Here is a 26,356-nt window from a genome sequence, read left to right as displayed (position 1 = left end):
ATCAGATCATGCAATGCTCTGTCACTGTACTGATGTTGAATGCTGATGGTCACGTGCCCATTTCAGTCAAGGTGGCCAATGTTGTGGTGTTAACATTGGCACATGTGTGGGTCGTCGGTTGTGCAGGCCCATTGTTAGGAGTGTTTGGTACACTGTGTGTTCAGACACACTTGGACTCTGCTCAGCATTAAAACCTGATGTTAGTTCCACCACAGTTCACCACCTGTCCTGTTTTACCAGCCTGTCCAGTCTATGATGTCTGACATCTGCAATGAGGGGTGCCTGCCCAACCTCATGACATGTGGACATGGTTTCATATTCGTTTCACCATGTGTTGAAGACACTCACTGCAGCACTCCTCAAACACCCGACAAGTCATGCCAAGCCTCAGAGCCATCACAATCTGCCCTTGGTCAAACTCAGATAGATCATGCACCTTCCCCATTCTGCAGACAGACAATACACTCACTAATACTACATTCATCATGCATGTGTCTGACTAGCAGTCATTCCTTGCCAAGTGAAGGGTTTATATTGATAATATGTCAGTGGTTATAATGTTCTGACTGATCAATGTATATGCCATCCACTTGACAGTGATTTGGAGAATGTAGATGTACATGTCAATTGTTGCACATGGTCATAATCATAAGCTACTGGTAGAAAAGGCCTCCTTTAGACATTTCCATGCATTAAAATCTTCAGCTGTATATATTCATGTTTCTCTTTTTAATTGTTGATCATCTTAATCTTTTCTTATCCAAAGAAATACAGTGAAGAATTTCCTTGATTCATATACTGTCCATTTGCTGACTATATATTCTGCCACCTCCATTTCCTTTTTATTAGTTGTAATTATGTCTTTCACTTTGGTCTGTTTCCTGATGCATTTTTTTGGTTCTCTGCCTCCCCTAGTTATTCACAACATGTAACTCTCAGTTTTTGAGTGGTTTTTGCATCAGAAGTCAATGGCTCACTGTCGTGTGTTAAAACTGACAACATACTCTGATTGTATACATTCTTTCCAAACATGTCAGAAGTATTGTCCTGAAGAGCCTATTTAATTCACAAAAATTACTACAGGTCCTGGTCCTGTTTCCTTTTCTGTTTATTTCTTTTGCCGTTGATACAGTCATAGTCAAGTGCACTAAACTATGAAAACTCATTAACTGGTTCTATAATTTCACTTTTTTCTTTTCAGGAGATTGATTATTTTGGTCTTATTGTGGTTACCTGTCAAACCTTCTTTCAAACATTCTCTGTTAAGTTCTTTGACTTGTTTTGGAAGTTTTCTTCACTAGACACAAAGGGTGGAATGACATTAGAAATGATTCAGTATGTTCTACTAAGATTTGTGTTTTCTTCGTGTATAACGGACTGTAAACTTCCTGAAACAGCAGATGAAAATAGTTTTTGTAAAATGGAAACTCCCCCCCCCTCCCCCCCCCCTCCCCCCCCCCCTCCCCAACCAGACTTTTCCTGTGAAATGACTACTATTGCAGAGTAGTAAGTGGTAATAGGTTCACAAACAGGGTTTCTTTTTCCCAGTTACAATCAGTTTAACTTCTGAATGACTAAGTTCATACAACCAGATAATAACGTGAATAGACTCTCCTTACGGTTCCAAGTCAAATTTGGTTTTGTTTTATGCATAGATCTCCTTAGTTACAGAGTTCCATGGTTACAGAACTTTGTCACAGATGCAGCTCCATGGCACACCACACTGCTCTGCAGACTCTGAGCCCCTGCCTGCTCTGTTGTCAAGAGCAGCCAATTTTCAACCACGGTTTCAGAAAATTTTCAGATCATTATAAGTAAAGGAAACACATGCCTTAATGAAAAATATTCGAATCAATTGCTGATGGTATCATAGTCTTTGTATCTAGTGTAGAAAACATCCACAACAAGTGGAAGAACTTAAGAGAATAAGTTTGAAAGTAGATCTGAAAGTCAGTCAAAATAAGACTAAAATACTGTATAACCAAATTACTGGAAATAAAACAGTGCAAATTACTAATGAAGTTACAGAACCAGTTGATAAGTTTATGCTATGCACACCCACACACGCGATCCCACAATCCTAGTTCAGCAGTAATAGTGCATATCACCAACTCCCTTTGATCACCATATGCATTTGCATCCTTACAGTCATTACAAGTTATAGACCTATGTGTTTATGCACCACCCGGCATTCATCTGCCGAGGAGGCATTGCCTTTTTCTAATTTTTTTTACTGTATCCATCTTAAAATGTCCTTTGTTGAAAAGTAATAAAAGCTTTATACATTGGCATTAATTTCTTTTAGTTGCTAAAATACTCAGTTTGAAATATAAATGAATACTAATGTTCAAACCATATTTAAAACCACTATTTTGTCATACCCAAAAAACTGTTTGTGTGAAAACGGTGAACATATTTTCTAAGAATTATAGAAATCTAGTTTCTGGATTTAAAATAAAGAATAACATGTCTTAAAATTTTCTTGCAATGTGTCCACACTATTGCAAAGAGACATGGATTGTAATGTTTTGTGAAAAATGTTACTAAAATATTGTCAGTTGTAGAACGCCAACTGCTTAGAATAATAAACAGGTACAAAATTAATTGAAATTTGCATTTTTTTCATTTACTTTTACTGATGTTTCCAGCATATGAAAACAACATCTTGGCCAATTAATTTAGTTAAACTGTATTAAATTATTGCTCATAATTGTGTTGCACAGGCTGCTGTTTTGTATTCGAAACAATCCATAAACCATGTTTATCCTACTTTTATGCTATCTACCTGCGTGTATTTATAGTGTGTGTTTTTCTCTTTGTTTTAGGCACACTGGGGTGTGACAATGGTTCAGCTCATTGCATTAATCTACAAGGATCAGCATGTAGGAACACTGCAGAATCTTTTGAATCTCTGGTTTGAAGCATCTCTTAGTGAAAGCTCAGAGGATAACGAAAGCAACACTTCACCACCGGTAATATATTTGTGTCTATTTTCATAATATCCTCTAAAATGTCAACAATAAGTTAATTAATTGCTGCCCTATCAACTTGGAATTTTCTTCATACACAGAAAAAAGTGAAATGACACTTGAGAAGAAAATACTTAGCAGTTATTTTGATGTTAGATACTCTTCCTTTTTCATGCACTCAAGGGCAACTTAATTTTGGAATTTATGGAATGTGTAACAGAAGGCTATTGGGTTTTCTATGCTTAAGAAACACTGTGTCTCAATCTCTGTGTACCTTTTTGCATCCAGTTCCTCCCTGTTTCTGTTGTTGTTGTGTGTGTGTGAAACATGATAGTTCCAACAACTGCTCCCCTGTCACTCCAGTTCCTCCTTCCCCTTCTTATATTTCATGTACATGACAGAATCTTCCTTAGATCTTTCTACTTCAGCCTCTGTATGACACTGTTCTATGATCTTTAACAAATATATGAAAATTGTCATTTTTTGCATTTGTTTGACATAGTTGTATTATCCTTTCTTTGTAATGACGCCTTTGCCTCCAAAAGTTAAATAATTGCCTGGTATGATACTTTTATGTTCTTTTTTTATCTTACTTGGTGTATTTTTGTCTTAAAGACTCTTTCGTGTCTGTTCTTTATAAGTAAAAATACTGAACTTTTACTGAATAATAGTAATTATGCTTGGCTGCAATAGCAAATTTTTATCTCAGTGGATACAAACACAGTTTGTCCTTCACAATTATGATAGGCAAGTCCCACTATTCAGCACTCAGAATAAAGTTCAAACTGATGTGGAACACATTTACAAATAGTACTAACTGGAAGACAATAATATATGACTTCATCAAGGAATGTGCAACCTGATAATTTCCAGAATGGATGCCAACTCTGTCATAAGCAATATATGAGTACATTTGTACCCAGAATGAAATCCAAGTCCAAAGAGAAGCAGTCAACACAATATTGTAATGATGATGAATATGTGCTTCATGCAAGTACGTGGACTATTTCCTGCCATGATGCACACTTGTTTAAAGTGGCCAAAAACCAAAGAACTTTGCCCATCTGAGCTGTGCCTTCTGGCAGCCTCTGCTGCTGCATGGGGCAGTGATTATGCTCCAGTCTTTCTCCAGGCAACTAATCAATTCCACATTTGTATCATTGCCCGCTGGTGGACTATCCTCATTGGTACTTGGTGGGTATACAGTATTCCTTTTAACTGACCCAAGTGTGATACAATATTCCTTCCCCTTTTAACTGGCCCAAATGTCAGTAATTTCCCAAAGAGTAATGGGACCAATGACAGAGGGGGAACTGGAGATGCAGGTAGGGCAGCATGGGAGCTGACACAGGGACCATGACATCCACTTTGTTCAACAGTGGCAACAGAGTGGAGGCATCAGTGAGGTAGACTGGAGAAAGAGTGCCATTCCAGTGGTGCCCATCAGGACTACAGGAGCTGGGAGCTGTGTGGGTGGAGAGGTTAGCTCAGTCTCCATGGTCAGCTCCCTCTCTTTGTCAGTACTTCGTTGCTACTGCTGAAATACTAGGCAGGGATGAAGCTCATGGCGCGTTGGAGTTTTGCGCAATAATAATGTTTGCAGGGGAGGAGCACTCTGATGAGACCAATGAGCACTGTTAGGTGTTGGCACAAAACTGGAAATGTTTGCTCGCACAGTCATTGTAGCTTTGGGTGTGACATTCTTCCAGTGTCATGGCAGAATCTGATTTTGATGACATTGCAGGGTAATTGGTGCATGAGTCATGAGATCACACATTTTACGTCCCCTGTGGCCAACAACAGGGTGGGGCACCTACCCCAGCTTATGGGCACAGATGTGAGCCTAGACATAGGTGCCTGAGTAGTAATAAGTGTGTGTTTGATGGTGCCATGTCCAAGATGCTGGGCATAACGGGCTGAGTGAAATTCATGGTCATTACCTGTGCAGCAGTTCAGCTGGCAGTGACCACTGATAGGGGTGGACTCATATGATGCTGGTAATTGGGTAAGGGCTTCCTCAGAGTGTGCCATTAGCGCCTGAAGTTTAAAGGTCCTGACCAGCTGCTCAACTTCCAAATTTGATGCTAAGTGAAAAGGAGTGGTAGTCAGATTACCTATGCCATTTTGCAGGCTGAACTGGTGGAACTCAGAGCCAGGAATTGAGGACCATCATCAGAAACTATTGTGTGCAGTGCATTCTCTATTGTGAAGATACTGAACAGGGCACATATTGTTCAGAGAGGGCATCTACTACCAAAAGCCACATTTGAATAATCCAATGAAATCCACATGCATCAACAGCTCCCACAGATGTTATGGCTTGGACCATGGTGAAAAATGCTGCACAGGCCAAACTGATTTTGTGTACATACATTGCAGAAGATCTCCATTCATTCTATCCACCCATCTATTCCCACCCAGAAAATGTGATGCCTAGTCGTGGCCTTCATATGACTCATTCCCCAGTGCTTGTGATGTGAGCTGGAGTATATGGAGTCTGTGTGTGGGTAGTACGACTACTTTGCACTGTGTCCTCTGTGGCTAACAGCAGGATGCCATCAACAGCATTAAGGTGGTGTCACACGGAGGAAAGCATTCTGAAAGTGGAGCCTGAGCCTCTGACTATGCTCCAGCCAAACCTGCTGAATTTGAAATAACACATGATGAAGAAATGGTTCTTCTGTGTTGCACTCATGTCATGATGGGCCGTGATTGTGAACTCTGTTTGTGTATGCTTTATATTTTGATTGATGGAAAAGCAAACAACCTCCTTTTTATTGAATCCTGTGTCAGACCCTGTTTGGAGACAGGATAACATGTCAGTGTTGACATGTTACAAAGTGGGCCTGTAGTGAATGTTGCAGTTATAATTGCTGAGAAACAAGGCACACCATGAAGCCTCCATGTCGTTTGCTCATGGATTTTCACTTTGGATCAAACAGAGAGATAAGTAGCTCTGGTCTGTCACTAACTGTAACTTGATACTATATGGAATACATGGAACTTTTTCACCCCGTAAATTGTGGTTAAGGTTGTTTTTTTCAACATGAGAAATTTTTTACCAGGGATAAAGTTTAGTATGGGAACATAAAAGGATGTTCTGTCTTGTAGGTGTTTGTGTGGGTTAGAAGGTTAGAATCATACCAATGCCAAAATGTGATGTGTCGGAGGTCAACATAATCCATATTTTGGGCATAATCATCAATAAAGAAAGACAGGTTTGAGGCACTCTTTTTCAGGTAGCAAAGGTTCTCTGGCAGCTGACAGACCACACACAAATTTAGAGGATGACAAATATAGGCCTACTTGGATATGAATTTTCCATAATAATTTATTTTCCTTAGAAAAGTTCATGGTGTGGGTTCCTGTTGTCATGTCCTAGTTCATGCATCATGGGCAACGTATGAGTGGCCAAGTAAGTGGTCCTGACAGTCTCGATACCAGTTACTTTGGAATAAGGCTGGGCATCTCGGACATATTCGGAGTCGTGGTCACCTTTGTGCTCAGACGGCAAATCCACCGGTTAGTTCCTCAACCATTAGGGGTAAAACTCAATGGGATCTGGGGCAAGTAAGGTTAGCAACCTGCTTCCCTGGTACTTTAAATATGATGCTGGCAACAATCAGAGCAAAATGCCTCAGACCTTTGGTGGTGACGCAGTCCCACCTCTAATTGATAAACCAGGGACTCCTAAGATACGACTCGGCAAACGAATGGTAACGAGATGGGGAGCTATTAATATCAATGGGGGCTACTCCGGGAAGAAGGTAGAGCTAGCAGAGGCTGCAAGTAAGATGGGGTTGGACATTTTAGCTGTTAGTGACATTCGGGTAAGGGGTGAGAAATAAGAGGAAGTGGGAGAATACAAGGCCTAACTGTCAGGAGTCAAAGTAGGAATAGCACAGTGGGGTGTAGGGCTTTACATCAGGAAAGAAATGGAACCCAGCGTAGTTGCAATAAGGTATGTAAACGAATGACTGATGTGGATAGACTTGATAGTGTCAAGCAAGAAAATTAGGATTGTGTCAGTATATTCACATTGTGAAGGGACAGATCAAGATAAGATGGATAGTTTTTATGACGCACTCAGTGATGTAGTTGTTAGAGTAAAGGACAGGGACAGTGTTCTGCTCATTGGTGATTTTAATGCCAGGATTGGAAATCGAACAGAAGGGTATGAAAAGGTTATGGGTAAATTTGGAGAGGATATGGAAGCCAACAGGAATGGGAAACAACTCTTGGATTTCTGTACCAGTATGGGCTTAGTAATCACAAACTCGTTTTTTAAACATAAGAACATTCATTGGTATACTTGGGAAGGCAGGGGAGCCAGATCTGTCATTGACTATGTAATAACAGATCAGGAATTCAGGAAGGCTGTGAGGGACACACATGTATTCAGGGGATTCTTTGATGACACTGATCACTATTTGATCTGCAGTGAAATTGGAATTGTGACGCCGAAAGCGCAGGAGGTCAGGTCCATATGTAGGAGGATAAGAGTGGAGAAACTTCAGGATAAGGAAATCAGGCACAAGTGCATAACAGTGATCTTAGAAAGGTACCAGTTAGTTGAATGTAGTCAATTACAGTCATTGGGAAAGGAATGGACAAGGTACAGGGACACAGTACTAGAAGTGGCTAAAGAATGTCTTGGAACAGTAGTGTGTAAAGGTAGGATGAAGCGAACAGCTGGGTGGAATGACACAGTCAAGGCAGCCTGTAAAAGGAAAAAGAAGGCGTATCAAAAATGGCTACATACTAGAACTCAGGTAGAGAGAGAAAGTTATGTTGAAGAAAGAAACAAAGCCAAACAGATAATTGCAGCATCCAAGAAGAAATCTTGGGAAGACTTTGGAAACAGGTTGGAGACTTATGGTCAAGCTGCTGGAAAACCATTCTGGAGTGCAATTAGCAGTCTTCGAAAGGGAGGTAAGAAGGAAATGACAAATATTTTGGACAGGTCAGGAAAATTACTGGTGAATCCTGTTGATGCCTGGGGCAGATGGAGGGAATATTTTGAAGAGTTGCTCAATGTAGGTGAAAATACGATCAGTAATGTTTCAGATTTCGATGTACAATGGGATAGGAATGATGAAGGAAATATGATCACATTTGAGGAAGTGGGGAAAATGGTCAATAGATTGCAGTGCAATAAAACGGCTGGGGTGGATGAAATTAAGTTGGAACTCATCAAATACAGTGGAATGTCAGGTCTTAAATGGCTACACAGGATAATTGAAATGGCGTGGGAGTTGGGACAGGTTCCATCAGACTGGACGAAAGCAGTAATCACACCAATCTTTAAACATGGAAACAGAAAAGATAGTAACAACTACAGAGGTATCTCTTTAATCAGCGTTGTGGGTAAAATCTTCTCAGTTATTGTTGAAAGGAAAGTGCGAGTATTAGTTGAGGACAAATTGGATGAAATTCAGTGTGGGTTTAGTTCTCTTAGAGGTTGTCAGGACCAGATCTTTAGCTTATGGCAAATAATGGAGAAGTGCTACGAGTGGAACAGGGAATTGTATCTATGCATTATAGATCTAGAAAAGGCATATGACCGGGTTACTAGGAGGAAGTTATTGTCTGTTCTATGAGATTATGGAATAGGAGGCAAACTTTTGCAAGCAATTAAAGGTCTTTACATAGATAGTCAGGCAGCAGTTAGAGTTGACGGTAAATTGAGTTCATGGTTCAGAGTAGTCACAGCGGTAAGACAAAGCTGCAACCTGTCTCCACTGTGGTTCATATTATTTATGGATCATATGTTGAAAACAATAGAGTGGCTGGGTGAGATTAAGATGTGTGAACACAAAATAAGCAGTCTTGCATATGCGGATGACTTATTTGTGATGGCAAACTCGATTGAAAGTTTGCAAAGTAATATTTCAGAGCTAGATCAGAAATGTAAGGACTATGGTATGAAGATTAGCATCTCCAAAAAGAAGGTAATATCATATGGAAAGAGATATAAACGGATTGAGTGCCAAATAGGAGGAACAAAGTTAGAACAGGTGGACGGTTTCAAGTACTTAGGATGCATATTCTCACAGGATGGCAACATAGTGAAAGAACTGGAAGCGAGGTGTAGCAAAGCTAATGCAGTGAGCACTCGTCTACGATCTACTCTCTTCTGCAAGAAGGAAGTCAGTACCAAGACTAAATTATCTGTGCACCGTTCAATCTTTTGACCAACTTTGTTGTATGGGAGCGAAAGCTGGGTAGGATTCAGGTTACCTTATCAATAAGGTTGAGGTTACGGATATGAAAGTAGCTGGGATGATTGCAGGTACTAGTAGATGGGAACAATGGCAGGAGGGTGGCCACAGTGAGGAAATCAAAGAAAAACTGGGAATGAACTCTATAGATGTAGCAGTCAGGGCGATCAGGCTTAGATGGTGGGGTCATGTTACATGCATGCGAGAAGCAAGGTTACCCAAGAGACTCATGGGTTCAGCAGTAGAGGGTAGGAGGAGTCGGGGTAGACCAAGGAGAAGGTACCTGGATTTGGTTAAGAATGATTTTGAAGTAATAGGGTTAACATCAGAAGAGGCACCAATGTTAGCACTGAATTGGGGATCATGGAGGAATTTTATAAGGGGGACTATGCTCCAGACTGAACGCTGAAAGGCATAATCAGTCTTAAATGATGATGATGAGAAAAGTTTGGAGTTCTTTAAGATTATGGGAAAAACGGCAGTTTGTTTTATACCTCCAGATGATCTGACATTGGTCAAAGACCGTCTGTACTTAATATATGTTCTGTTTATTTTACATGAGGTTTAAAGAAAGTGCACTTATCTAATCTACACTTAAGACTGTGAGTCTGGAGCCTATCAAACAAAGCAGGTAAACTGTAAAGGTGTTGCTTCCTCATGGTTCTTATCATGATTATGTCACATAAATTGTTAACACACTGCTGAGTAGTGAGCAAGAGCTGTTGCAGAAACCTTCATAAGATTGCTGGCGCCCTTGTGACATTGATGGTAATCAGTTGTATTGGTATAATCCAATATGAATGTTTATTACAAGGATAACTTGTATGTCAGCATCCAAGGGTAACTGTAGATATGTATGAAGGTAAGTCAGTTATTATCCGCAATTAAGTTATATTTCTGTTTATTTTGGTAGTACTGTCGTTTTATGTTGATGACGCATGCTTTGTTTATTTGTTGGTATATCTTTGCAATTTTCAAGCTGCCAGGTTTGTTTTGTTATTGCTGCCGTGCTGTTAATCATGTCTGCTCTGCTGTCTATTTGCACCAAAGGAGACCAATGTTCAGTGATATGTTTTTTGTGGTCGGAAGGCGTATCAGGGGCCGAGTCTTTGGTACAGTACGGGAACAGTGTTTTGCCACAGTGGAGTGTCTACGAATGGATTGTAAAATTTCAAAATGGTCGCACAAGTGTTACGTACAGTGAAGGAGCCGGACGACTGTTTATTGCCACAAATGAAGAAACCATTGAATGTTCACAAGAAATGATTCTCTTAGACAGACGATTAACTATTGATGAAGTGGTACATCACATGCAAATTAGTCATGGTTCTGCCTACGAAATCATCCAGAACAGACTTAGGTTTCATAAATATTGTGCAATATGGGTCCCAAATAACTCCCACAATTGCATAAACAAATGCGCTTGGACATCTGCAAAAAACATTTGGATTGCTATGGCAATGAAAGGGACAACTTCTTAGACAGGATTATAACTGATGACAAAACATGGAGCCATCATTACGAGCTGGAGAGTAAACGGCAGAGTATGGAATGGAAACATCCAAATTCGCCGTGCAAGAAAAAGTTCAAGACTCAACTGCCCGCAGGAAAACTTATGCTTACGGTTTTTTGGGACACACAAGGTCCAGTACTGGAACATTATGGGGAAAGGGGCACAACAGTAAACAGTATATGTTACAGTGAGATGCTAAAGCCTGCAATTTGAAGCAAACACCGAGGATTACTGTCAAAAGGTGTTGTATTGTTGCACAACAATGCCCGTCTGCATACTGCTGCCCATACTGCTGAAATGCTCCAGAAACTCAAATTTGAAGCACTGGATCATCCTCCATACAGTCCCGATCTTTCCCCTTCTGACTATCACTTGTTTGGTCCATTCAAACAGGCATTAAGGGGCTGTCAATTTGCATCGGACGAAGCAGTGAAAGAAGCAATGCATTCCTGGCTCGCAGCTCAACTGAGACCTTCTTTTATGAGGGCATCAGGAAGCTTGTACAATGATGGACCAAGTGCGTTGAAATGCAAGAAAATTATGTCATAAAATGATGTTCTTGTAAGTTTCCTATTTGATTACAATAAAATTTTATAACTTCTTTGCAGATAATAATTGACTTACCCTCGTATGTGAGAGATTGATATTAGAAAGTAGTGACCACCTGGTAAATTTGTTAGCAGTTTGTCTGTTACTGGGCATTGATGTTGGCCTTAAAATCGACACATTTTCTAATGGCTTCAGATGGTTTATGAACAATGACTGTTGGCATGGCCCCTTCACTGTTATTGAAGCGATTACCCTCACACCTGTGAAAGATCGAGGTCCGTCTTTTACTGCTCCTATGAGGGTGAATCAAATACAAACTGAAATTTAGTTTTACATGTCATTTCGTAAGTGGGGAGTCTCACGATATCTTCTCATTGTTGCTTTTGTTTCCAGTGATCATTCTCCACAGCTAGTAGAACATTGTCATACTGTTTCTTTAGTCAGTATCGCAACATCAGAGCAAGAGGTGGCGTTATCTGTTGCACAATGCATTTTAATCAAGTTTCTCACAACAGAGGGCATAAAACCATCCAAAATTTTTAAAAATTTTACAGCACAATTTTTACAAGGGTAAGGAAAAGTTGACATTGCTTGAGGACCTGCAAGACTGAGGAGAACATTTGCATTGTTATCCAGCTTATTGAAGATAATGGCTGAATAACAGTTGCTGAAATTGCTACTGAGGTTGGCGTAAGATTTGGTAGTGCTTAGGTGATAATTACTGATAACCTTGGATTTAAAAAACTTTCCACAAGGTGGGTACCTCATCTTCTCACCACAGAGCACAAATTTTGTCATTTTGAGGTGTGCAAACAGCTACTGACATGCCACCAAACCAAAGGGGAACGTGTTTTGCAGTGGATTGTGACCTGTGATGAAATGTGGGTGCACTGTTACACCACAGAATCCTAAAAAATCAGTGCAATCAGCTGCATTTCTACACCTTTTTTGAAGCAGTGGCTATCCTTGTAGGGGTATAGATTCTTTATTATAAGTGCCAATTTGCCGCCAAGATAGCTGCACCCCAATATGTCCATATTACTGAGTGGCACTGCAGCCCTGGTGTCAATTTGGAATAGCACACGCACAATGTTAATAGTGAGGCAGAGCAGAAGCTTGGTCAGTGCTATCACTTCTGAAATGGTCTACAACACTATGCAATTGACCACTGTTCTGCCTTGTCATGATGTGATGCACTGGCTCATGCAAACTGCCACTAGGTTGCCCTGCTTGTTGCATATCAAGCATTGCACATCGTGATATGGTCACTGACTTCTGGTTTGCTGTATGTGGCATTTAGCATACGAGTTATTCAGTTTAAAACTAAGGGTATTCAGTGACAACATTGAGGAAGTGCAGCTTCAAGAATGCTACCTCACTGGAACAGGAGCAACATTGTTCTCCATGCTCCTCAAGTGTATCAGCTACCAAGAGTGTGAAGGTTTTACTACAAACAACTGATCTATGCGACACTACCATGCGAGGGTGTGGTGGTGAAACAGAATTAATTTTGGAAGTTGAGAGGCAACTGTTCTCAGGGTCACTGTCCTCTAGGTAACTATCCTCAACTGGTTGTAGGTTCTGACAATGTCTAGCTATCTCGTACCTCATTGTCAAATGCTTGTTGTGCAGATATCATAGCATTAAACAATAAAGCAGGCTTAGTAATACTGTGCAGGCATTGTGTGACCTTTCTGATCGAGAGCTAGCCACACTACAGTATCTTTAATCAGTGAACTTGCATATGAACCCTTATAGACAAACTGTGAAACTAGAAATACCTATGCAGTGCTAATTTATAGTCCTTGATTTAGATAATTAATTATGTTCAGTATATGAATTCAGAGCCCTACATGAAATCCCTGTGCAATCAAAAATTGCAATAAATAAAACTTAAGTTTGGTAATATTCGAGACATGCTGCCACAAACACGAGATAGAACTTGACACCTGTGTTGTGAAATGCAATCTTGTACCTACGTTGTGAAATGCAGTGTAAGTGTGGACATCCTCAGTAGTGCTGTCTGTTCAAATAAAAGCCCTAAACAGCAATAAACTACTGGTAAAATGTCTCAGAAACAGTTTAGATTCTAACACTAGAGTTTCAAACGTATTGTTTGCATTGATTGGCTTTCAGATTACATTTTTCCTCTTAGTCATCTGATTAACTTGATGACTAACACCATTAAGTGACTAGGATTTCTGATATGGAATATAGACAATAAAATGTGTAAAGAAACCACTCACTGTATAATGGAGGTGTTGCTCAGTGGAACTAACAAGAGTTACATTATACTGGACCTGTGGACTGACTGGATATGTTGGGCTGCAGCTTTGGAAAATGTCTCCCCCCACCCTCCCCCCTAACCTCACCATCTCTCTCTCTCTCTCTCTCTCTCTCTCTCTCTCTATCTGTGTGTGTGTGTGTGTGTGTGTGTGTGTGTGTGTGTGTGTGTGCGTGCGTGCGTGCGCGCGCTCTGAAGATAAATACCAGTTCATAAGCTGAGTTGCAATGTTACACTGCTTAATAATACTGCTATATACTGAGTGGTTATCTTTATTCACAACGTTATTTATATTCCAATTTTAAAAGCAGATTCTTTGATATCAGAAGGTCAGGATACTCATTCAGTTCATTTGGTCTGACAATTAATTCTTACATGTTGTGTAATTGTTTTTATTTTGTTCAATGATTTATTGAAAAAAGAAGAAGAAAATTTGTATATAATTGCTTGTAACTCTAATATTTGTGCAGGATCAAGGTGCAGAAGACTCTTCAACTATGGTAACGTCAGACCCAACATCTGATTCCTCAGACAATGGTGGTAACAATTATGAGAAATCACTCACTAATCACTGTGGCACTGGTGAAATGAAACAAAATACAAATGAACAACATCCCTCAAAACAGGTATACCATATATGCTAAATACACTAATTTTTATAATAAATTGTCAGTATCACTGATGGAGGAGTGAGAGCCAACTTACTGAGTAAAATTATTTATTTCAGGTATTGCAAGTAGAAATAACACATATTTCCTGCAGCACTATATATTAAAATTATGTTATCTACAGGGGTACATATGTACCTATGTATTGTTAAGCTGGAATGATTGAATCAAGATGTCAGATTAAAAATATGAAAGAATTAATACTCAATTTCTAACATATGGAACTTTTTAAAATAATTTGTACATAATTGTGTGTGTGTGTGTGTGTGTGTGTGTGTGTGTGCATGTGAGGGGGGGGGGGGGGGGGAGAGAGAGAGAGAGAGAGAGAGAGAGAGAGAGAGAGAGAGAGAGAGAGAGAGAGAGAGGGTGAGAGGGTGAGAGGGGGGGTGAGGTAGAGGTAGAGAGGAGGGTTGGGGAGGATGGGAAAAAGGAAAAAATAAAATTTTTTGTTGAAACAAAAAGAAGTTGTAAACCCTAAATCAGGAAAACTGTCAACACATAAGCTAAGCCTGGACAACATATAAGTCAGGGATGAGAGCTTTACCTGAATAAAATTGCTTGGTGCAAATGTTACAAGGTTATGTAAAAACACAATGTGGGAGCAGAATTTGTTGAAGAGGCTATGAGAAATGAGTGAAAGAAATAGAAAAAAAATTATTGTTAGTGTTATTAATGAAGTTTGAAGTGTAAATTGGGACAGAGAAAAAGATCAACATTTTGAAGAGAATTGCAGAAAGAGGAGATGCAAGCATTAATTAGGAGCAGGTGGACTCATTAATGAATGTGAAACTTCTCTCATGGTTTCTTCATTCCCATCCTTTGTCTTTCTGCCTCTGCTTGACCAATAAAGAAAATAAATAAAGTTTGACTTGTAAAAACATATTTAATGAAATTTATTTTTAATTGGTTCTTGTCTGCTATTTCCTGTTCAGCTGAAGCCATTTTTTGTCACATTCTTCCTGCTTTTATTTTTTTGGTATTTCCACTATACCCTATGCTAAAGACTTTAATATTAGCTGTTACAAATATTGTTACTTTTAAATTCAAGTACCATCAACATGCTTTCGAAATGTGGTGCTACAGAAGAATGCTGAAGATAAGGTGGGTAGATCACGTAACTAATGAGGAGGTATTGAATAGGATTGGGGAGAAGAGAAGTTTGTGGCACAACTTGACTAGAAGAAGGGATCGGTTGGTAGGACATGTTTTGAGGCATCAAGGGATCACAAATTTAGCATTGGAGGGCAGCATGGAGGGTAAAAATCGTAGAGGGAGACCAAGAGATGAATACACTAAGCAGATTCAGAAGGATGTAGGTTGCAGTAGGTACTGGGAGATGAAGAAGCTTGCACAAGATAGAGTAGCATGGAGAGCTGCATCAAACCAGTCTCAGGACTGAAGACCACAACAACAACAACAACACCATCAACACACACAACTTTTCATTTTCTTTTCTGCAATATACCCTTCCATTTTTTCCTGTTTTTCTCCATGTGTTTATGAGAGAGTTTTAAAAATTATGAGAGTGAAAAGTTTTGCCTATTTTTAAATTTATGAGTCCCACAGCAATATGCTATATGTTCAGTATAACTTGGCATTTTGTGTGAGGGGTGCTGAGAGCAGAAGAATTAGTGTCAGTCAGTGCTGACATGTTTCTGCCAACATTAGCTAGTAAACAATAATGTCTGAAATAGCATTTTACAGTGGTATTTTGTAATTTGCAGTCACAAGATTTCAGTTTTGGCAATATAAAATCATTTAAACAGTTGTTCTTTTCTTGTATTATCACCTACGCTTCTGTGAAAACACAGGCACAACATGATTTCAGATGTTTCCTGATACACAAAGGTAGTCCACTCTCAGCAGCTCTGGCACGAAGTGCCAATTTATGTTGTGGGCATAGTAAGTAATGTTTTACTGTCTCATAAGTTGTTCATAAACAGAATTATTTTTCTGAAAAGTGTACATCTGTGATAAATTAAAAGACTTTTCTATTTTATGGACAAAAAGTGTTACACATTATGGCAATGTCTCAGTACACATTTGTTACATTTAGAGGCATGATTTTAAAAATAAAAAACTGTTCCATTTTATGCAGTAGTTTAGCACCCTTTCATAACAATATTTAAATACAGGGTACTCAGATTGGAATCCGGCAGTGTAGAGAATAAGATGTTTAAAGCAAATTTTGGTAATTTTTGTAATGCTGAAATAGTTGTTAGTAATGTTGCTTATTAATAAGGGTACTTGGAAATTAGTCAATGATTTTTGAGACATTTAATAGATATAACCAAATTTATAAAAAATTATATGTTTCCAATTGTTTGAGACATTTAATAGATATAACCTAATTTATTAAAAATTATATGTTTCCAATTGCAGCATTCTTATAGAAAAACATCTCACTGTGAAGCAAACAAAGCAAACAGAAAAAGTAAGTTCCAAACGGAATTCCTGTAAGACTTCTTCTTTTAACTGTAATTTCCATGTGAAAATAAAATAAACATTTTCTGCACAGATACAGTTGAAATCCAACGTAAGCCTCAAACCCCAATGCGACCAAATAGAAAACCAAGTGTAGGCAAAACCTTCAATAAAAAAAAACATCGGAGTGATTCTGAAGAAGTCACTCCATCTCACTCAACAGCCACTGAACAGAAGGTAATGATATGACTGTTTCATATTTGTTATCTGGAAAATATATTCACCTTTATTTTTTGTCACTTATTTGCCTGTAATATGGTCACATCGGATATATTATCTCTTCCTCAGTGGATATTATTTCAGTGTCATTATTGTTTCACTGTTTTTCTTAAGAAAATACATTTGTAAGACTTTTGTCTCTAGTCCTGTACATCTTTTCACATTGCACCAACTACCTCTCTCTCGACATGGATATCTTTTGAAATGTGCAAAACTGCAATATTTAATATAACGTACATAGTTTTCAGTTATTACACATACCTAAAATGAGAGCACGATTAAAAGTTGGGCCCGACTAAAGCACACTGAATTTTATCTCTTTGTGTTTTGCACTGTTATGTTAGACTCATTTTGGGACATTACAGCATTTTTGTTGCTTTCCACATGTTGTTATCCCCCTTAATGTGGCCATACCTTTCAGTTGAGCTAAATAAATAGTGTTGTTAAGGAGGTTTCTGCAATGAGTTATCAAAATGGATCTTTCCCAGTCAGGTGCACTTCACACACAACATAGTCCCAACAGCTGGTCTATGGATACATCCAACAATCTTAGAAAAGATTGTCCATCAGCATCAGAGCTTTCAGACTATGGATATGGTACTCAGGTGGAAAATCAAGGTTCTGTATCAACTTCCAGCAATGATGATGACAGACCACAATTTAAAAGGTGTGAGTCATTATAATTTTTGGTTTACAAGTGGATTTTACATAATTACCTACTAAATGTAGATATTGTGATATTAACTCATTGAAAACTGGCATTATTGGATAATGTTAAAGTGAAAAAAAGATAATCTCTTAATGAAATTAAAACAGCAACCAGTAATTATTACAGAATGTACTCTTATTTATCCAAACTGTATGTTTCACAGGTTTCAAACTTGAGAGGTGCATCTTGAGATAATGTTCATATTTTATATAATATAGAATATATTTTGATATTAATGACAGTTTTCTGCCACTGTGATGAAAGTGTAATGGAGTAGTGGTGTCAACGAAAATCCTTGATCATTTATGACTGAATGACTAGGACTGGATGCAAAATCAAACAATGGAAACTCCAGATAGGAATAACAACAAAGTAGGGAAAGACAGATTGCTACTTACCGTAAAGAAGACATGTTAAGTTGCAGACAGGTGCAATTAAAAGATACTTTCACAAAGCTTTTGGGCATAGCGTTCATCAGCAAAAGGGGAAACACGTGCCATTCATGCACACAAGCAAATGCACCTCGTGAACACATGACCACCCACTCCAGCATCTCGGCTTGCATCCCACGTGATAGTTGTATTCCAGCCCAAGATGGTAGAGCTGGCAGTCATGTGTGCATGAGATGTGCATGCTTGTGTGTGTGACTAGTGTGTGTTTCTCTTTTGCTGATGAAGGATATGGCCAAAAGCTTTATGTAAGTGTCTTTTAATTGTGCCTGTCTGCAACTTAACATGTATTTTTTGTGGTAAGTAGCAATCTGCCTTTTCCTGCATTGTTAAGATCAGATGCAGTAATGCTGATATTACAACAATCAGAAATACAAAGCAAAACACTGTTATATCTAGTATAACTGTGACTGTGGAAAACAAGAGATTTTTTTAACTGGTATTCCATTTTATTTTTGGAAGTACATTAAGTGTAGAGCACTACATACAATATTTCAATTTAATGATCAGCCGAATGGTTGGAATTTTAATTTTGGTTGTAAATTACCTAGATTTTGCTATGATGATTAGGTACGCTTCTGGCTCGTCATCATAAAAAGTCTTACAAAATAACATCTATAATATTTACCTGGGTAGAAAGCAGCCCTGTTCTGATAAGTATTTACAATGACAGTAGCATCAACTTCCTAGAAAGTAGTAATTTTTGCCTATGCAACATGCTCCTCCAATGCAAATAACAACAGCCACAAAGAAAGAATATAAATGGCAAATATCTTCAAAATCTTATCAACTTATCAAGGTCATGTCAATGGGCAGAATTACATTTCAGACTGAAACTCTAATGGCTGTGAACGCTGGAAAGGCAATCGGTAATACAAGGAGTTTATAAGTACTTGTGTGGTGCCATCCTTGACCTACTTAGATTTTGAATTTAAAATTGTGAGATAGAAATACTGACCAGCACTTTTATTCAGGAGAAATGTCTCTACCACTGACAGGCACATATAAAAATACATTCACTGTCCTAATTTTTGAAACTAATAGTTCCTTGTTTGAGAGAAGGTTGAAAACAAAGGGCAGATAATTCAGACCTCAGGATGAGAGGGACTCGCCTATTGTGAGGAGGAGTGGAACAAAGATGAAAAGGGGGAGGATATGACTCACCAGAGAGAGTAGAACTTGATAGAAAGAGAGAGGAAAGATGAAAAAGTAAGAGTGTAAAGAAACTAAAGGAAACAATGAGGCAATTCACACATACCCACCCACAGCTACCCACCCACCAACCAACACACACACACACACACACACACACACACACACACACACACACACACACTGATGAGCCAAAACATTATGACCACCTGTTTAATAATGTGTTGGTCCACCTTTGGAATGCAATACACTCCAGATTCTGTGTAGGATGGATATGACAAGTCATTGGTGGGTTTCTGGAAATACAGGGTGTCTTAAATCTTTTGGATCAAATTGAAACATGTGACAATGGGTCCACATCCAATTATGTTCAGACACTGAGATAGGAAACCAATGCTCAGAAATGCATATTTACTATGTTATGAATATACACAGTGTACACCAATTAACAACAGCCTAGCTCATAGTAATTGTTCAAAGTGATGACCACTAGTCATAATGCATACTTGGCAACAGCACATGAAGTTGTAATGCGCTCTCTCAAAGATTCCTGCTGTCTGTTGTACTAGGGTTCATGCAGCATGGACCCTAGCAAGCAGGTCTTTATCCATTTCTACAGTGTTTCTTTCACTGGTGTCTTGACTTAACCACAGAGCAAGAAGTCCAGAGAAGTGAGATCCAGTTATCACGCTGGCCACGGGATAAGACCTCTGCCAGTCCAGTGATGAATGTATATGTTGTTCAGGCACTCATGGACATTAACATTGAAGTGGGCAGGTGCACTGTAATGTTGAAAACACATCCTTTCACAGACAACAAGGGATATGCTCTCCAAGAACTGTGGCAGCACATATCTTAAGAACACCAGATAACATGGACCAATCAGATGCATAGGCAGAAAATAAGGTCCTGTTAGGTGATCCTCGACAGTGTCTACCTGTACATTGACAGAGAATTGTTGTTGGTGATCACCGATGTGTGTGGCATGGGGATTGTCCTCACTCCAGATATGGCTGTTGCTGTTGTTGAAATCATCATGGGTGAATGAGGCCTCTTCCATGAACAATACAAGCTGTATGAAGTTCAGCACTACAGCACTGCAGTAGATAATCCATTCACAGAAATGTATGCTGGGCTCAGAATATGTTGGTTCTAGTGTTTGCACATGTTCTTTTTTGATAAGGGTTTAATACCTATTCCACTAGTGCTCTCCACACTGTGCCCTTTGAAGAGTACATTTTGTGTGTAAGTTGACAGATGGTTATTGCTGGGTGGTTGGCTACATGATCCAACACCATCTTCTCCAAGTCTGATTTTCAGGCATATCTCAGGTGAAAACCTTATCCAGCTCTCTGCAGTGTGAATGACCCTGTCTCTCGTAATTTGATATCCATGGAGATAAACATCTTCCGATTAAAACAACACCTGTTGGGAAAACGTTTTCTGTGTTTCTGTTGCTCTGTGGGCACTACATCATGTCACACCATACATTAAATGCATGTCTGCCAACTCTATCAATAAGTTATGTACCATCTTTGACTACACATCATGCACTGTACAAGCTAACACACTTCACTATGAACATATCACAAGCTGTCTGATGCAATGGACAACTGACACCAGGGATAATGGTGATCATGTGGCTCAGGTTAATGTGCCAGTGTCATGCTTGCAGTTGTCACATGACACACGCGCTGTGAGCCAAGTTGTGTACAGTATGATTGTTTGGTGCTCAGGGATGTATGCTGTTTATCACCTGCTGCCTATTCCAGTGTACGATAGACACCCAGAATCTTCATGAGAGAGTGCCAGAACTGCATGGCCTGTTGCAGTACACACATAGAGACGGTGATAGTCACTTTGAACAATCACTATGAGCTTTGTTGTTGTGCCCTGTGTATGTCCATAACACAATAAAGTGCATTTCGAATTGTTGATTCCCTGTCTCAATATAACTGGTTGTGAACACATTAACACCTGTTTCAGTTTGATCCAAAAGGTTTGAGACACTCTGTACATGGCACCAAATGTGTATACCCAGGACACAAAAATTCTCTAGGATTATTCCACATTCAGTTATCACTTTTATGGGCGTGTATATCGACAGGTCATTTCTGCACTGGACTGGGCAAAATTTCATTATGTAGCAGTAGCTGTCGAAATACATCTTTAAAAATACCATTACAAATATGTTCCCAAAATATAGCAAAAAATACAGTTTGAATAATATTTCTGCTAGGATAATATGGCAGATAGTTGAAATTATGTTTCGAATGTTTATTTACAAGACCTCATCCAATAACTGGCCGAATCCATGCTAATTGAATTTATTTTGTTCATTTAATAAAATTTGTTGGTTTTTCCTCCTATCTTGCTTTTGTACTACTGGAAGCTTTTCATGGATTTTACTGTTCACACAAAAGTTTCACTTTTAATTTACTGTTGCGCCTGAATATGGGGCGGAGACCCAGAAATTAGGTTGTGCAAGATGTAAATAATACAAATTTTGTACAACTATAGCTGAAGTTTCAATTATGAAACTTACATAACAATTGTGGATGTCACACTAACAGAAATTTATTTCCCTTAATGACTTCGAAATTAGATTTCTTGATAAATTCCCTGATATAAAAGAGAAAATACTGTATTATTAGCAGTAAGGCGGCTTCCTCTTTCATTTCTTAGCCCCAATCCATATTCGCCTACTACGTTTCCTTCTCTTCCTTTTCCTACTGTCGAATTCCAGTCACCCATGACTATTAAATTTTCGTCTCCCTTCACTACCTGACTAATTTCTTTTATCTCATCATACATTTCATCAATTTCTTCATCATCTGCAGAGCTAGTTGGCATATAAACTTGTACTACTGTAGTAGGTGTGGGCTTCGTGTCTATCTTGGCCACAATAATGCGTTCACTATGCTGTTTGTAGTAGCTTACCCTCACTCCTATTTTTTTATTCATTATTAAACCTACTCCTGCATTACCCATATTTGATATGAATGTAATTAACTTCCTCAAAATCAAAAACTTTCATTGAGTTGACAATAGCCCAAGTAAAGTACCAAAATCCTATTTTCACATATATACAGTCACAAATGCAGTAAAATACTGTCACAGAGGATTTTTCCAGACAGACTGAAATTTATCATCATCAGTCCCCTTTACAAGAAAGGTAGTGAGATATTAATAATTATTAAAAAATCGCAATACTTAGCTCCTTCTTGAAGGTACTGGAAAATATTATGTATGCAAGAACCATGAAAAAATCTCCTTCAAACTAAGAAACTTATTAAGCCCCAATTTGGATGCCAAAAGGATCTCTCCACATAAAATGCTATTTTTCAATTCACAAATCAGAATATAGGAAATTTAAATAACACAAAATATTGCCAGCTGTTATATTCTGTGATTTGTCATATGCATTAGATTGTGCTGTTCATAGTATTCTCCTAGAGAAGTTAAGATGTTATGGTATTGGAGACCTTGCTGATAATTGGTTTCATCCTGTCTAACTAAAAGGATGCAGGAATGACAAACTAAATACCTTATCCTGGAAGTGAATCCACCCCCATTCTCATTGACCAAACTGTGCTGTTTGATCCTCAATGACATAATTGAGAACTGCTTAATTTTTCCAAAATTACTATTTTGCTTTTTTTGTAGAAATATACTGATAGCTGAAACCCAAGCAACAAAATTGCATTATCACACAGATAACGTATATATATCTGTAACCAATTTCTCATCAGATCAAAAGCCATTGTACATTACTAAGTAGAATCAACCACTACAAGCAACACCTGTAAAGCACAAGAACAATCAAATATAATAAAAAAGTCAATTACCTTCTAAACATCAGTTGATCCTCCTCTTATAATGTTCATGTGATTCTCAAACTAAATACATATGTAACTTTACACAGAACAATGTGAGCTGTCCATACTGTGATAAAGTTAAAGTGTGTTTCATGTTTAAATGTAGCATTACCTAGAATGTACATCCATAAGTTCCGATGTTCTAATAAAATACAAAAGAAGTAGTTAATAATGTACCCTTTTACTTCAATTTTGAGTATTTGGGGTTTCCAGTTTGTGGCCTGACACCCGCCAGCCACCTGTTAAAGAGGTCAGAATATAAAACTCTTTTTGAAACCTAGACAGGGAACAATTACTTAATTGAAATTATTTTGTGTCTATTATTGTGGTTGTCAGATTTACATTTCTTCCTAGATTCAAGTTGTAATTAACTGAAAATACCATTAGGAAGTAAATGTATTGGCATATCAATGTAAGAATCCCAAAATCTGGCCCGATCCTGCTACTCAATTTCTGATGAGTTTATATTCCATAAAACTGCATCAAATGTGTGATAGAGCTATAAAAATAAATGACATGATAAATATTCAGTCATTTGTGAATGCATCTTTACGGCATAACTTTCATCTTAGAAATTTATGTATTTGATGATTCTCAGTCACTTGAAAAGTTACCTTTGGTGTATGTGCCTAATAGGTTTATATTTTTTTGTGTCAGACCAGTACATCAGAAACTACATTCAATGCAAAAGTTATGGTATAATTCCAAACCAGCACAACTGATGAAGGTAGATCAGAAAGAATGGAGAAGAAAGAAGCTGGTAAAAAGAAGTAAAACAAACATGTGAGTTGCAGACTTCCTATGTTATTGTTGAACATACTTGTATTGGATTTCTCTACTATAGATTGTCACCTGTTTATGATTATTGCTTGTTATTTATTAATACATACTCAACAGAAATAAATCATCGATATTTGGATCTAACAAGCAGAATTTTTGTTCAAAGAATATTCTATTGATAGTCTAGCAATTTTTGTTAACTGTATTCTATACCAGCAAGAGATTATAATAGTTTATGAGACATGCTAATTCCAAGTTACCAGAAATAATGAGGCCCAATTTCCTGTTTTCAGTGGCTTGCATCTGATGCTTATGAAATGCATTGCATTTATATTTTTATTATAATTGTACATTGACTTTTCAGAATGAATATGAAAGCACTACTTCATCATACTCCTACAGATGAAGATATCTCCAATCTCCTAAAGGAATTTACAGTGGATTTCCTTTTAAAAGGATATGGATGCTTGGTGCAAGAATTATTTATACAGCTTCTCTCACCTAAACAGTGCATACAAGTTGATACATCACACTTCTTTTGGCTAATTACGTACTTCCTGAAATTTGCAGCACAATTGGAATTGGAGTTGGAACATGTTAAGTAAGTGCACATTATGATTAACAAAAAATTTAATCAATTCAACTGTAATAACTCTTTAATTCTGACAATTTTGATCACAGATTTTATACAGAGCATACTTCAGTGTGAAATCACTTACTGTAATTGTATGGAAGAAAAATGCTATTTTAATTTGAACAAGATCAATTCTTTGTCAAAGCCAGAGGCTAAGCATAAACTCACGTGTGGACACTGCTTAGTGTGTGTGTGTGTGTGTGTGTGTGTGTGTGTGTGTGTGTGTGTGTGTGGGCACGCGCGTGCATGCGTGCGGACTCACATGCATACACTTCAGCTATGTGAACTGGCTAAAAAGGTACCAAATAGGCCTGCAGTGTAGAAGAGAAGCATAATCTGGCAAATAACATAAACTCATAGCTCAATAGAATGGAACAGAATAGAAGATTATTGTTTCACAACACAAAATGTTGTCACTCACTCACTGTACAGTACAATCATCTAAACACAAAAATTTATTTACAGTTTTTTTTAAAAGGTAATTTGGTGCAACTTATATTAGAGTTATCCAACATAAGAACAGCATGTATTTAGTAAGCTGAGTGATAGTGCTTGAAAAATCACTCCTTGATCTATGAAAAGTAGGACATTTAAATAACAGAATAAATACATCCAACATATAATAGCTGTGAGCAATGAACAGATTAGGAGATGTGATACTGGGAAGGAGAACTGTCCCTGAATGATAAGCAGCAGCTCGTAACGGGGAAGACTCCATAACCATGTACACATTACAATGCGAGAAGTAGGTCCTACGAAAATTCAAAAAATAAACTGTCACTGCTGCTGCGAACAGAGTCAGTGGCTGCTGAATAATTAAATCTGACAACTGTGACAACAACACACATAGCACATGATGGCACTCTGGCAATACATCAGCCACTTGTTGGAAATAGAGCATCGTTAAGAAAACATGCAGGAAAGTGCACAAAATGTCCATATCAAGTTATGAGCTCTGGTTGCAGTTCTACATTGGGCAGTTGTTGCACCTGCAGTACTGATGCTGGTACTGGGAGATGAGGTTGTCTCTTGTGCTTCAGCTGCTAGTGCATCCTGGAAGATGTAAGTGGGCTTGACGCAATTGAAAGAAATGGTTGTGGTCTTGCCATTTCCTGCAGTATCCAATGCCTGCACACCTCTTCTTAAAACACAGTGTGGACCAGTATAAGGCGTTTATAATGAAGATTTCACACTATCCATTATTATATGAGAGCAACTACTTATATCATGATGGATGTAACTGGGTGGCACGCCATGCCTGAAAGCTTTGTGAAGATGAATGTGAGCAATATGGTCCCTTAGACAATGTGTAAATTCTGGTTGGTTTTGACCAGATGGCTGCAGAGAATGTGCATCAATAAATTCTCGTTGGAGGCATAATGCTTCACCATAAACAAGTTCTGCTAACAGTGAGTTTATGACTGTTTTGCACATGTTCATCAGATCGAGGAGAACTATCAGGAGAGTTGTCATCCAGTTAGTGTCATGATACGAGTGTAGCTTAAGGGACAGGTGCCATTGCTTGATTGTGCCAATACTCGCTGAATGATTGTTAGCGTTTTTATGGCGCACGTATCTGCAGAATTTTGTGAGCTGGGTGAGGAAGTCAGACTTAAATTGTTGGCCACAGTCGGTAGTAATGTGCAGTGAGCAACCAAACCTAGATAACCACGCCGATATGAAAGTGGAGGCTAATGTTTCTGTGAAAATATTGTATAACAGCACCGCTTATAGCCATCAAGTAAACCAATCAACCATAGTAAGCAAATATTATTGGCCATTTGATGGAGGTACTGGTCCTATGACATCAGTAAGCATGTACGCGGAACATAAAGTTGTGTCAGGGA

General features: G+C 38.4%; 1 protein-coding gene across 4 annotated transcripts in view; it reads left to right on the top strand.

Moving 5' to 3' along the window:
* The window catches only part of LOC124592677 (protein timeless), a 396,167-nt gene that overhangs the window by 228,966 nt on the left and 140,845 nt on the right, over positions 1-26,356 (top strand). For all 4 annotated transcript variants that reach the window (XM_047131864.1, XM_047131861.1, XM_047131860.1 and 1 more), the window contains 7 exons: positions 2,826-2,972; positions 14,007-14,162; positions 16,587-16,638; positions 16,723-16,865; positions 17,396-17,574; positions 23,753-23,878; positions 24,240-24,476. In XM_047131864.1, the coding sequence (XP_046987820.1) occupies positions 2,826-2,972; positions 14,007-14,162; positions 16,587-16,638; positions 16,723-16,865; positions 17,396-17,574; positions 23,753-23,878; positions 24,240-24,476 (1,040 nt within the window). The remainder of the gene's footprint in view (positions 1-2,825; positions 2,973-14,006; positions 14,163-16,586; positions 16,639-16,722; positions 16,866-17,395; positions 17,575-23,752; positions 23,879-24,239; positions 24,477-26,356) is intronic.

This window comes from Schistocerca americana, chromosome 2 (genome assembly GCF_021461395.2).
Source record: "Schistocerca americana isolate TAMUIC-IGC-003095 chromosome 2, iqSchAmer2.1, whole genome shotgun sequence".
Lineage (NCBI taxonomy): Eukaryota > Metazoa > Arthropoda > Insecta > Orthoptera > Acrididae > Schistocerca > Schistocerca americana.
This window is presented reverse-complemented; position numbering and strand designations above follow the sequence as displayed.